At 37.5% G+C, this 13,651-nt stretch overlaps 1 protein-coding gene across 7 annotated transcripts in view; it reads left to right on the top strand.

The window, feature by feature from the left end:
- RALGAPA2 (Ral GTPase activating protein catalytic subunit alpha 2) overlaps nt 1-13,651 on the top strand; it is a 326,207-nt gene that overhangs the window by 85,977 nt on the left and 226,579 nt on the right. For all 7 annotated transcript variants that reach the window (XR_010138774.1, XM_054541632.2, XM_054541631.2 and 4 more), the window contains exons 11-13: nt 5,924-6,091; nt 7,137-7,274; nt 10,374-10,522. Coding sequence is in view for 6 of the 7 variants with exons in the window: in XM_054541632.2 (XP_054397607.2) it covers nt 5,924-6,091; nt 7,137-7,274; nt 10,374-10,522 (455 nt within the window). In the remaining variant the exon portion in view is untranslated. The remainder of the gene's footprint in view (nt 1-5,923; nt 6,092-7,136; nt 7,275-10,373; nt 10,523-13,651) is intronic.

Here is a 13,651-nt window from a genome sequence, read left to right as displayed (position 1 = left end):
TCTGGCAATAGTGTGCTCTAAATTCTAAATTCACTCTAAATATTAAACCCAATCTAAATTCAATTTTGAAGTAGTTCGGATCATTGAGGTGACTATAGACTACATATGACTGAAGTTATGAGACATCTTAGTGTCATGAAGCTTAAAAACATTTACATTTTATAATTTTTCTTAACCAGATCTAATTTGAAAGAGTAACTGTGTATGTGAAGTTTAAAATCTAAGTATTATGTGTTGTTAAAATACTGAAATAGAAACATTTGGGAAAAGAGGAATGGGTTTTACTATTGCATTTTATTACTCTCTTGATCAATGATGAATTTCTCTTTTATGGAAAACAAAATGTGACTTCTTTCAAAATAACTTTGTTTTTTCAATTTTAAATTAGGATTCACAGATATTTAAGCCTAAAGGTTATTATAGTTTAAAATGGATATTCAAGAAGTGCACATTCTCAGTGGAGAGATAAGGTGTGTGTGTATGCTGCAGAGAACAGTGTGAGATGGTAGATCAGATGTCCATGAGTGACTTGGGAATAAATGCTGGTGAGCTCTTGGGGCAGAGAGGCTCATGGCAGAGGCTAAAGAACCACCTGGTGTGGGTCACCTTGGACTGGGTAGTTCAGTGAGTTGAATGTGGGTGGTGGAAATAGACAGTAACTGAAGTAGGACAAGGTTCAGGGTAGCCCTCATCTGCTGCCACCCCCAGCAGGAAGGCCAGGCAGTGGTAGAGTGCTTCGTGTAGGCAGTCCTGGTCACTGGGTCCCTTCACTGTAAACTCGTCTTCTCACTGGCATTTTTCAGACTACCTGTTGTAACCTGTTCGTAGGCCATGAAACCAACTTAGTGAGTCAAAACTAGTATTTTTTTAAACAATGAAACAGAATAAAATAGAATAGAACAAATATTTCACAGTGTAGTTCAAGTTGTAAGGATTACTATTTCTTTGTGAAACTTCTAATTTATTTATGTGTGTACAGTGCTATATATACAAATGCATATATCTTTTGGTAATGTATCTTACTTAGGCTATGATCTGAAAAGTTTGAAGCACTCCTGTAAAGGATGTTCGTTCATTAGGTTGTTTTATTGGTTGGTTTTATTTTAAACAGCTTTATTTTTATTAAAAAATGTATGTTCATTAGATAAACAAAGTCTCTCTGTATTTGTAATTATAGAGGAGAAAGCAAAAGCAAATCCCTCGAAACACTACCATTAATGTTAGAAGAAAGTCTGGACTTTCTATATGTGTATATATGGCTGGGGCCTGGCTAGCTACATAGGTGAGACACCAGCAGGGAGGAGATGGGTAAGAAAGGATTATAAACAGACAGAAAGCAGGCTGGTAGAGAGACAGGGGGGTTTACAGGTGAACTGATAGACATCGGCAAACTGGCAGGCAGGTGTAGAAGGACAAACAGCTGGGTGCAGATAGGCCAGCTGGCAGAGATGGAAATAAGCAAGCAGGTACAGACCAATAGGCAGACAGAAATAGGCAGGCAGGCAGAAAAGCAAGAGGGAAGGAGGCATGGGCAGAGACAGGTGAAGGTGGAACCAGACAGAGGTCAGTTGAGATTAAGGCAGGCGCAAGGGGAGGTATGGAAAAGTGCCTGGGGTGGGGATGGGGACTGACGGAGTAACTATGACAATGGAATTCTTAATTCTTCATTCATTCATTCTTGATTAATGAAAATTCTGAATTTTACTTGAATTTAACAGAAGAAAAGACAGTAAAGGAAAAGTGAAGGAATTGTTTAAAATCCAATGAATATTTCTTTACCATAAGAAGTATTAATTGCTGAAAGATTTGTCTAAACTAAAAAAAATTATAATAACATTGAGGTGTTAGAATCACTTTTGAACTACACATGGTAATTTTAGATAGCACTATGGGTTTCCTGCTATGAAATATGAATAAATTAGCAGCCATGTATTTTCTTTAGCCCCCTCTAGTTACTAATTTCATCTTATTATACATTTATATTATAAATGTACCATCATTAGCAGTTGATTTCAGAATCCTAATGTACAGAGTTGTTTAGTCTTGATTCTGTATTTACACAGATTACTTCATCCTGTTCCATAGTTCTAAAATACTTAACTTTTCTTGCTTGGCCTTGTTTTGTCATTGAGTGTTTTCAGGAAGATATCCTGGAATGCTTATGCCTTAAGTCCTTTTATGATGGGGAAGGTTTTTCTTTTCTTTTGCCTTTCTTTTTTTTTTTTTTGGAGATGGAGTCTCGCTCCCATCACACAGGCTGGAGTGCAGTGATGCGATCTTGGCTCACTGTAACCTCCACCTCCCGGGTTCAAGTGATTCTTCTTCCTCAGCCTCCCAAATAGCTGGGATTACAGGCATGTGTCACCACGCCCAGCTAATTTTTGTATTTTTAGTAGAGACGGGGTTTCACCATGTTGGCCAAGCTGGTCTCGAACTCCTGACCTCAGGTGATCCGCCCGCCTCGGTGTTCCAAATTGCTAGAATCACAGGCCTGAGCTACCGCGTCCAGTGTCTTTTTCCTTTATGTGTAAAGAGCAGCTTAGCTGGGTATAATGATCTTGGGTCATTTTTTTCCCCTTGGGAATTTGTAAGTCAAAACTTTTCTAGACATAAAAATCAGAAGAAACGGGAAAATCTCACAAGGACTTCAGTTGTATAATTTGAGACTTTAGGATAAATAGGTTTAACATATTTAAAGAAATAAATAAAAGACACCAAAATAGATGACGAATGCAGATTAGGAAGAAAATAGAACTTCCAGACATTAAAACGACATGTAATAACTGGAATATTAAAAGAAAACCTAAATGGATAAGTTTAATTGTAGATTAGATGCAGCTAAGGAGAGAATGAGCTGGATGACAAATCTGAAGAAATTATCCTGAATGCACCTCAGAGAGACAGAGAGGTGACAGCTGTGAGAGGCTGAGACCTGGAGGATCTGGTGAGAAGGTTCCCATCTCCTCTGGCTGCATTATTTTTTTGCTTAGTGTTCTACCACTTTTGGAAGAGTATCCTACTCTGATTGTGCATTTGTTTGTTTGTTTGTTTTTTTTGAAAGCCTATCAATTTTTGCTCTATTTTTGGCAAAATTATTAGTTGCAATACAGACTTCGAATTAGTTTATATTCCTTTGAATTGAATGCTGTCATTAAGAAGTCTCTGTCTCCATCTCTACTAATGGTTTTCCAGAGGAGGGGCATGAAGTCTATTCTTGTCTATTTTTGATATAACTCTACCAGTTTTCTTTTGGCTAGTGTTTGTGTGGTACATCTTTTGCTAACTCTTTACTTTCAGCCTCCCCCGTCCGTATGTTTTGGATGTCTTCTTATAAATTGCAGCGAAGTCTTTTAAATAGATTTTTAAATTAAATCTTACAATCTTTGTCTTTTGATTGGATCATTATTCATTACATTTAACATAGCAACTGCTGTTAGGTTTTAGTCTGCTGTCTTCTTACTTTCTAGTTGTATTGGACCTTCAAGCTCATTGTTTTTAATATCCCATTTTTCTTCCCAAATTAAATTAGTTTTACGGTCATTTGTACTTACTTTAATAGTTAACACATGCATTCCTAACATAAATGCTAGCATTAATTTCAACTTTTACCCTCAGTACACGTTAGCTCTATTTACTCCTCAGTTTATATGCCATTGTTGTTATTATGAATATATAATATGTACATATTATCCCTTTCAGAACCACTGTAAGGTTTGTTTCATCTAGTTTTATTCTTTTTATTCATATATATTTTCATATATATGTTTTATTCATTTAGATTTGTCCACATTCTCTTTTTATTGCATTTTATTGCTTCCCAAATCTCTGACCAGGGAAAATTTCCCTTCTATCTAAAGGATAAGTTTTAATATTTCCCTTAGCTCAAGTCTCCTGGTAGCAAATTTTCTCATCTGAAAATGTCTGTATTTTGCTTTCATTTTAGAAGTGTTTTATTTCTGGGTGTCAAATTCTACATTGGCAGCCCTCTGCACATGAATCTTCTGTTGCATTGTTTCTTGGCTTCCATTATTTCTTTGAGAAGTCATAGAAAGTCACGTGGTTCCTCCTTTGGAGGAAATATGTCTTTTTTCTTCTGGCTGCTTTTAAGATTTTTCTGATTATCTTTGGTTTCCAGCAGTTTTACCTGTAATATACTTCACATTTATCCTTGTTTTTCTTTGTGATTCTTAAATCTAGGGATTGATATATTTCACCCATTTTGGCTAAATTCTCAGCCACTCTTTCCTCAAATACTGTTTCTTCCCCCCATCTTTTTTTTTCCTTTTTTTTCTGCATCTCCAGTCATTCATTGGATAACCTATTCATTGTATTTTCTCTTTCTTATCCTCTCTTCTGATTTATCCATTCTTTTATCTCTTCATGGTTCATTCTAGGTATTTTCTTCTGATTTTTCTTCCAGTTTTCTCTTCAGCTATGTCCATTCTGTCCAACTCATATACACTGAGTTTTTGAGTTATTTCATTTTTAAATCCCATTACTTTGGCTTTTGATACCACAATTATCTCGATATTGATATATTGCATGAACCTTTGTTAAAGTGAGTTCTGCCTGTAACTGGATCCTGTGGCGTGAACCTTAAGGGCAGTATTAAAACAAGTCCCAGGAACTTGAGACCAAGACCTGGATTTGTGTCTAACTTTGTAACCTTGGAAGAATATCTCTGGTGCTGTAAGCCTCAGTATCCTCATCTGTGACATTAAAGCATCTGAGTATGGGGAACCTCTCTCTCTTGTTCCCCTCAAATATAGAAATAGTCCTTAAAACTGATAAGCGAAAAGCAAATGCATTTCTCCTTTAAATTCTTTAACATTATTGGACTCTTCTCACATTAAATCAAAATTGTTGTATGGAGATGTATAAGGGAATTCCTTAATGTTAAGAAGTTCTTATAAATATGCACAATGCTACAATTTTGCCAGAGGCTCTTGTTAACATTGATAGCTGGAACTCATTAGTAACCTGATATATTAGAAACCTGATATATATGATATCAAAAAAATAATAATAACTAAAAAGGAAGGAAAGGAAAGGAAGAAGGACAAAAGCAAAGAAAAGGAGAAAAAAAAAAACCAAGTCCTGATTTGTAACAGATGCTGACTTCTGTGGTAGAACCACTCCCACCATGGCTGATTCAGGCCAACACCATTACATCAGTGAACATGGAGCTGAGAAGAGGTGGGCACGACTGCTTGCCACTGGCTGTACCAGTATGTCCCTTCTAACCTACTTCTGATTTGTTGGGAAAAGGTCCAGGTTGTGCATTAGAATTGTGTTTTGTAGCCAATTAAAATATTTCTGTAGGTATGATTTGATTTGGTTATTTTTGTAGACAAATTATTCAGAATATAAAAGTTATTTTTTTCATTCTTTCTTTTTTTTTTTTTTTTTTGGAGACTAAGTCTTGCTCTGTTGCCCAGGCTGGAGTGCAGTGGTGCAACCTCAACTCACTGCAACCTCCACCTCCCAGGTTCAAGTGATTCTCTTGCCTCAACCTCCTGAGTAGCTGGGATTACAGGCACACGCCACCATGCCCGGCTAATTTTTGTATTTTTAGTAGAGATGGGGTTTCACCATGTTGGCCAGGCTGGTCCCGAACTCCTGACCTCATGATCTGCCTGCCTTGGCCTCCCAAAGTGTTAGGATTACAGGCGTGAGCCACCACGCCTGGCCTATAAAAGTTATTTTTAAATGCCATTTTTTAGGGCTCTCTTATGAGAATGTCTTTCTTTCTGCTGGTAAATTTGGTGTGCATAAAGATTTGTGGCCCTGTGTAGTATATTTATAAGCTGTGTGTTCCAAAGGAAAGTGAAATGGGTGATGGTCATTGGAAATGTCCGTGATGCTGCCCTATACTGATCTGAGTGTGTTTGTAGTTAAAGGGAGTTTTCTCTTTTCCTTTCAGGCATTTTTGTTGCCTTCCTGTGAGGTAGCTGTAACAAGAAAAGTAGTTCAAGTGTACAGAAAGTGGATTCTCCAGGACAAACCTGTGTTCATGGAAGAGCCAGATAGAAAAGATGTTGCCCAAGAAGATGCTGAAAAATTAGGATTTTCCGAGACTGATAGCAAGGAGGTAATTTTTTTCACTTGTCTTTTGAGTTGAGGGTAAATATATTTTAGTAAAGTATACTTGCTCAGTCAAGAGTCTTGTCAATGGGACAAAGGCAGGTGGATCTCTTTTTTATCCCATCTGATGCTTCTGAGTTGCTGAGTTCTGTGAGGATCTACCTTAGAGAGTAGCTTCTGTACTCCCATTCTAGATTGGCAGTCATCTGCAGCTCCAGCCAAGGCCATCTGCATGTTGCATCTTTGTTAGTCACTGTTGCAGGAGAGTTGTTTAATAAGCCATCATATTTTACATGTCTGTTTGTGAGACTAAAAAAATCACTGCCTTCTCCTTGTCTTGTTTAAATAAATATCTTTAGGAGGAACTAAACTGAGAATGTTTGGGTAGACTTTTCTTGTGCAGTGGCCTGTACCAGAAGCAGCTGGGTGTTACCCCTGTGAAAGGACTAACCAAACAGCAGTGTCCCTCCCCTTTAAGCCTCGCTGAGTGCTGGCCTGCTGGAGTGGCCACTGTCCATGTTAGATAAAGCTATAGGTTGGATAAATCCAAAATGACAGAGTGGAATATCTCCTGAAACAAAAGAAACTTAAGTGACATTTATATTTCTGGCATACTATTATGAAATTAATTTAAAATGTTTTAAATTTCTCACTAGAGGCATATCACTTTAAAATATCTGTGTTCCATAATTTTAATTTTTCAATATTGGTGAAATCATTTTAATAACTACCATGAGATCTAAATGAATAGGTAAGCAAATTGTCATTCATTTTAAAGTTCTGTATTCCATGCTCACTCAGCCATTGGACAAACACAACTCATTCTTTCAGCACATACTAAGTGCTGAGCACTATTTTAGGTGTTGACGGTTGAGTGGGGAGCTCTCTACCTCCTAGAACCTATTTTCATGTGAATCCTGGTGAGTTTAAGGAATTAAATATGCCAACTAAATATAACTTAGTTTATATAATATATTTAATTATATTTATAGTTAAATATAAGTTAAACACGTGCATCTTCCACTCTGTTAATGAATCATTATCTTCTGAAGGCCTCGTCTGAAAGTTCTGGTCATAAACGATCTTCCAGTTGGGGACGCACGTACTCCTTCACAAGTGCAATGAGCAGAGGGTGTGTGACAGAGGAGGAAAATACAAATGTGAAAGCCGGCGTCCAGGCTTTGTTGCAGGTATGTAGCTGGCCAGGACATGAAGACCCCTCCACTGCCTACAGCTGGAGCCGTTTTGTCTTTTTGTTTATTGGGGATAATGTCATATAAAGTATGGTGGTATTTGTAGCCATCTGTCAGTAAATAATAAACAGCAGTTTAATTAGCTATTACATTCTTATTCTGAGTTTTCTTTATAATTCCTACCCACGATTTACAAAAATTTTTTTCTAGTCAAAGAAGACTAAGAACTGGTTACAGTCTTTTTGAGATTATTATATAGTGAATATGAAATGACTGATATTTAAATCTTTAAATTATCTTCCAAACACATATGTGTAGTTAGTTATCTGGGCTCTAATTTGCAAGACAAGCTTGGTGATTATAAAATCTTATAAGTAATATTCCTCTTAAAATTGGCTGTGTTTACAAAGAACAATGACTTATGTAGTTTTTAGATTTGAATGAATATATGAAATAGAACTGACTCCATTTGGGAACATTTGAAAGAGCAACTTTGGATCATTACTTAACTTCCCCAGAGCTCAGGATTTTACCTCAAAAATGAGAATTGGGAGATTTCCTCTCAGGTCTCATGTAGCTTGAAGAGTAAGTGAAAATACAGGGTGCCTCTCATTCCCTGCTCACTGCCCCCTCGCCTGCCACCCTTCATCCACATTTGGAGATGTGTCACTCAGGCCTCTCGTGTAGAGGCCAGGTGAGGAGTCTGGGGAAAGTCTGGGAATGACATGCATGTTTCTGATTTTCTGTCATCTGTTTCTTGATAGGATTCATTTTCGTGGAATCCTTTTTTTTTCAAGTGAATTAGCAGTTTAATATACCATACTCATGAATTTTCTCACTTTTCATTGAAAACCTACACATAATTTTGAAGTTAACTTAAAAAAGTTGAGATGATTTCACTTGTGCATCTTTAAAGACTTTTGGTGCAGCTCATAAATATGACCTGTGTCCCCATCAGAGAAACACTTGCAGGAGTCCTTGCCCTTTGTCCCTCAGTAGCTCCGTCTTTTAGCTAAGGGGATCTCCAGCAGCAGCCTGTGGTGGTTGCAGTTGCCAGTGATCCCCTGGGTTCAAAAGAGTGCTTTTTATTTTCTGAAAGGATGAGTTACATCTACAGTAAGTCCTCACTAATGTCATCAGTGGGTTCTTGGAAATGACGACTTTAAATGAAATGAGTACAGCAGGCAGGTCTTTGAGTAACATGGTTTGATTCAACATCATTTCGTCATAATGTTCATGAGAAAAAAATCTTTTTATATATTTTGCTTAAAGTCATCATTTCCAACAACCTATTGATGACGTTAAATGAGGACTTACTGTCCTTGCCTGAACTGAGAAAAAACAATTTCTATTTTATTATATATAGTGCTACAGTTAAAAAAAGGATTTACTTTGGATTTAAATAGTTGGTTTTGTTCTTGTGTCTAATACCTTAGTCCTTTACTTTGTTTATTAAGAAAAAGGGGCCAAATGGGGGTTTGACAAGACAGTAATTTTCTTTCTTTTCTCCGACTGTGTGTCTCAGATGTTCAAGAGATAGTAGTTTTCTATAGTTGCTTTTGATAAATGCACTCTGGACATACTAATTTAGTTTATTTTTACCTTAACTGATACCAGCACATTAATAAGAAATACTCATGCAGTATCTTTGATGTTTTGTAAAAAGTAAAAGTATATAAAGACTCTTTACATGGGAATGTGCAAAAAGTTTTTAATTAATATTCAAGAAACCAAATACATTGAATTAAAACGATCTGTGTTGCAATATATCATCTGTGGCATACTTCTTTCAAAAACAGAACCACTAAAACTGCTGTAATCAAAAAGCTCTTTGTTTTTGTTTTTGTTTTTCTTACTCGAAGGCTAGTAAATTCTTCATGACTGAAGTTATCATCATCATCAACTATATTATAGTGCTTATTTAGTGATTTTTCTTAGAAAATTGGGACATAATACCTTTTAATCTTACCTAAGATAACTTTAAAGGCTGTGAATATTTTAGTTCATCCACTTGACTTTTGATGTTAATTTTAATTTGGTCAGATTGTACATTTATTTTGATACAACACTTTAAAGAATTTTATTTATAAATGAGCTAGAGAAGCTCCGTCATGCTTTGAGTTTGTGTTGTTGAGCACAAAGGAGACCTAAGAGGCAATATACCTCTAGGTAGATAGAGCAGGTCCGCCCTCATACCAAATTGACAACTCGGAATATCTGCAGATGATGGGACACTGGTGTCAACTGTGTAAATGGTAACACAGCGTTATTTTGCTGTAGTGACTCGAAGCAGTAATAGTATATTATATCCTGGATCGGTGCTTTTCACATTTTTCTGCTGAGATACCCCTGATGGTGGAGAACAGTGAACTTGTATGCTAAAGGTCTGAGGCAGAGGGTAGAGTAGTTGGCTGATTATCTAAATTGTTTTTGAAATCTCAGCTTTTAATCTTAAGAATTCACTTAGATTTTGAATGCTACTGCGTAATATAGCTTTCATATTAAACAAAATAGCCTCCTGGAAGGCGTGTGATGTTGATGGCTTTGTCTGTTTCTGGACACATCACAGCTCCTTGAGGTTCTTACCCCTGTTGAGTGGTGCTGTCCATGCTTCTGTCAGCAAGGAGTTCATGTGCTGGGAGACTCAATAAGAATCACATAGTTCTGTCTGACCACTGTCTGGCCATCTATCCTCTACTCCTCCCATTTCCCCCCTAAAGTTTCTCACTCATATGCAACGATCCTACTTTTTTCCCTTATTTTCCTTTTTTTGTTGAGGGGTTGTTGAAAAGTCTTCAAAAGCTTTTCTGACTCATAAAATTTCTGTAGTTGCAATATTAATATGTAATAGTGATTTTTTTCTTTTCCCCTAGGGATAGGCTTTTCAGGTGTCTCAGTATTTAAGTGATTCTAAAAGGTGAACTAAAAAAAAAATTTTGAATATGTGTTGGTATCACTTGCCTTATTGAAATAGAATCTTTTGGAAATAACTGAAAAGTTATTTCATTGGTGGAGTGAAATTAATATCTTTAAGCAAAATTTATTCAAATGTTTATGTTCAGTTATATTTTCTAATGTAAAATTGTTGATTTTAAGGTATTTTTGACGAACTCTGCAAACGTCTTTTTGTTGGAACCATGTGCTGAAGTTCCTGTGCTCTTGAAAGAACAAGTTGATGCTTGTAAAGCTGTTTTGATTATTTTTAGGCGCATGATAATGGAGCTTACAATGAATAAAAAGACATGGTAAGTTTATATCAAATTAATTAGTATTGTAAAACAGATATTTCTGTTTTTCAACATAATTAAAATGTTAAGGCTTGTGTTTATTTAATGTTTTTACAAACTTAACAACAAAATGTCTTTTGTAACAGTTTCTGTGAATCATGAAGAAGGTAGTTACCTTCTTCATGATCAATTATTTTCATTATATTTTTAAAAATGTTCTTGAACAATAAGTATTTTACTTAATAGTGGATTTTTCCTTTTAAATGTTCATCAAACATACTTTTGTGGAAAAGCAGCAACCGGTGTTTTATAATATTCATCATAAGCTCAGGGGAGTTTGTTAATTGCCCTGAAATGCTGTCAACTGATTTTTATTGCTTCTAACTTGATGTTTTAAATTCATTTTGGAAAAATAATTATTTTAAATGATAAATTATCAGAGACCAAATACATAGTGCAGTCAACAGTCTGTTCCTGTCATTAAAACTACGTTTTTTCCTTTTCATCTTTGTTTTTGTTTGATGTTTTTATTTATAATGTCCCTACAGGTAAACAATGCGTTAGATTTTTTTTTCCTGCTCTTCTCTTTTTTTCCTGCTCTTCTCTTATTTGAAGGTTATCAGCCAGGTGCGGTAGCTCACGCCTGTAATCCCAGCACTTTGGGAGGCCGAGGTGGGTGGAACATCTGAGGTCAGGAGTTCGAGACCAACCTGCCTAACATGGTGAAACCCCATCTCTACTGAAAATACAGAAAATTAGCCAGGTGTGGTGGCACTTGCCTGTGATCCCAGCTACTCGGGAGGCTGAGACAGGAGAATCGCTTGAACCCGGAAGGCGGAGGTTGCAGTGAGATTGCGCCACTGCACTCCAGCCTGGGCGACAGAGTGAGACTCTTGTCTCAAAAAAAAAAAAAAAGTCCTCACCTTACTCCATCTGATGAGGTATTTTCAGTGATGCTCAGCAACAGACCAGAAAGCCTCAGAGTCACTTTCCATTTCTTCCTCTTCTCCTCATGTGTCATCAGCCTCTCGCTTCTGCCTTTAAAATGCTCCTCAAGCCTGTCCTTTGTGTGTTCCCTCTCATTCCACTGCCACCCTTGTGCAATGAAGCTGCCCACCCAGCTGTGGTCAGCATCCCCTTAGGTGATCTTCTACCTTGGTTATCAGTCTTTGGAGGCCCTACAGACCAGTGGCACCTTTCCTGCCTGAAACCAGAGGGGTCCTCTGCCCATGCCTGTATTCTGGAGGCCCTTGAGTCAGCAGGAAAGGGGCTTTGGAAAGTGTCTGCAGTTGGTAGGAAACCATGGACATGAGGCAGGTCTGATCAGAAAGGAACTGCAGGGCACCAAGTCCAATTCTTGTTCTTCAAAGATGAGGAAAGGGTGGACTCAAGAATCCTGGTGTGCAGAAAGTTCACAAGTACAGAAACCACAGGCATCAAAATGGTACTATGATGTAGATTCCAACGTCATCTTTCCCAGACTTCTAAACTTAGCACTATTTGCCAAGTTAAACAGTTGTTAAAACTGGAAATATTACAGTGATGCACAATATGATGTAAACAAAGTTAAATTCCACGTCAGTAATATTGACAGTAATGAGAAATGCTGGTATATGCTTTGAACTGAAATATCTGTTCCTGAATACCTTAGTTTTATCAACATCATTTTTAATGTTTTTTTCCTTTGAAAACTCCCTGAGTTTTGTATACTACTATATCAGTAGTTTTTTGATATTTTTGATAATCTTTTTATTTTGATGAAAATTCTAGGAAATAAAATTAAGCAATTCTGTTCTGTTTTTTACTAATTCATAGATTCCTAGGTGAAAGTATAGAAAAGAAAAATTGTAGAAATCGATGAAAATAGTTAATGGAAAAATGGTCAATAGAGCATAGAAGAGTGTGAGCAGTTTCTCTAACGGATTTTCTTGTGTATTTAAGTACCAGATAATCCCTTGCCTCCCATCCCTCCTTTCCTTCCTCACTCCTTCTTCTCCCCGCTCTCCTTACCTCCTTTTCTTCCATCTAATAAATAACTATCAAGCCTCTACTGTGAAAATATAGTGGTGAACTATGTAGACAAGGTCCCTGCCCTCAAGAGGTTACATCCTCATAGGACCGAGAGACATTAAAAACCTAGAAAACAATTTCAGAGAGTCCGAAGTACTGAGAACAGTGAAGGTTGCAAAGGGGAAAGAGTCCTGAATTGGGTGTGTGTTGCTTGGCATGGACGGACGGGGAGTTTTTTCTGCCAGCTGTCAGAGAAGGCCTTTCTGAGCAGAGCCCTGAGTGAAGGGAAGGAGGAGCCTTGGGGAGGTCTAAGGGAAGGGCATTCCTGGTAGAAAGAGCAGCAGATGCAAAAGCCCTGATGGGAGAAAAGGTAAAAGAAAAGTGGCTTGTTTAAGGAAAGATAAGATGATGGCCAATGTGGTGGAGTGGATGGAGTGAGAGGGAGAGTGAGAGGGGAGGAGGCAGGGGGCAGGCCAGGGCCAGGTTGCTCAGGGCCCTGCAGACCAAAGGAAGGACACCAGCTACCTCCCTGTGTGTCTGCAAGATTGTGACATAATAAAATTTATGCTTCTGAAAGGCCCCTCTGGCTGCTGGAGAACATGCAGTGCAGTGCCATAGATGATGGTGGCTGAGACCAGGGCTGTAGCCAGGGAACTGTAAGAAATGGTCCTGAAATAGGGAATAACTGGTATGTAAATAAGTTGAAATACCACCTGTATGAGGAGATAGAGATCAGGTAAATAATGAAGAATGTAGGAAAACCCTCACTCCTGTGTTGGACCCAAGGATGGCACACATGCCTGATTCCATGTGCTCCAACAGAAGTTTATTATACTCTTTGAGCAGTTCTCCTTGGAAAAGTCAGTGCTTCACAAAATAGAAAGAAACAAGCAGTTGTCAAAACTGGCAGCTTTGGCAGATTCTGAATCTTTCTACTGTAAGGAAAGATTTTTCCAGACCATAGTTTTTCCAGCCTTGTTTTCTTCCAGAAGACTCTGCATGCCTTTCCAAGCTTTCATAGGTTCAGAAATCAAATTAACTGTGTTTTTGTCAGTCATGGCTTTGATCACATTTGTGGCTTTTGATAGCAGTTGCCATGATCAAGGCTTTACTTGAAACTTATGATGTCTGTTGTTC

Source organism: Pongo abelii, chromosome 21 (assembly GCF_028885655.2).
Source record: "Pongo abelii isolate AG06213 chromosome 21, NHGRI_mPonAbe1-v2.0_pri, whole genome shotgun sequence".
NCBI classification, from domain to species: Eukaryota; Metazoa; Chordata; class Mammalia; order Primates; family Hominidae; genus Pongo; species Pongo abelii.
Note: the sequence above shows the minus strand (reverse complement) of the source record. Positions and strands in the feature narration are given on the sequence as shown.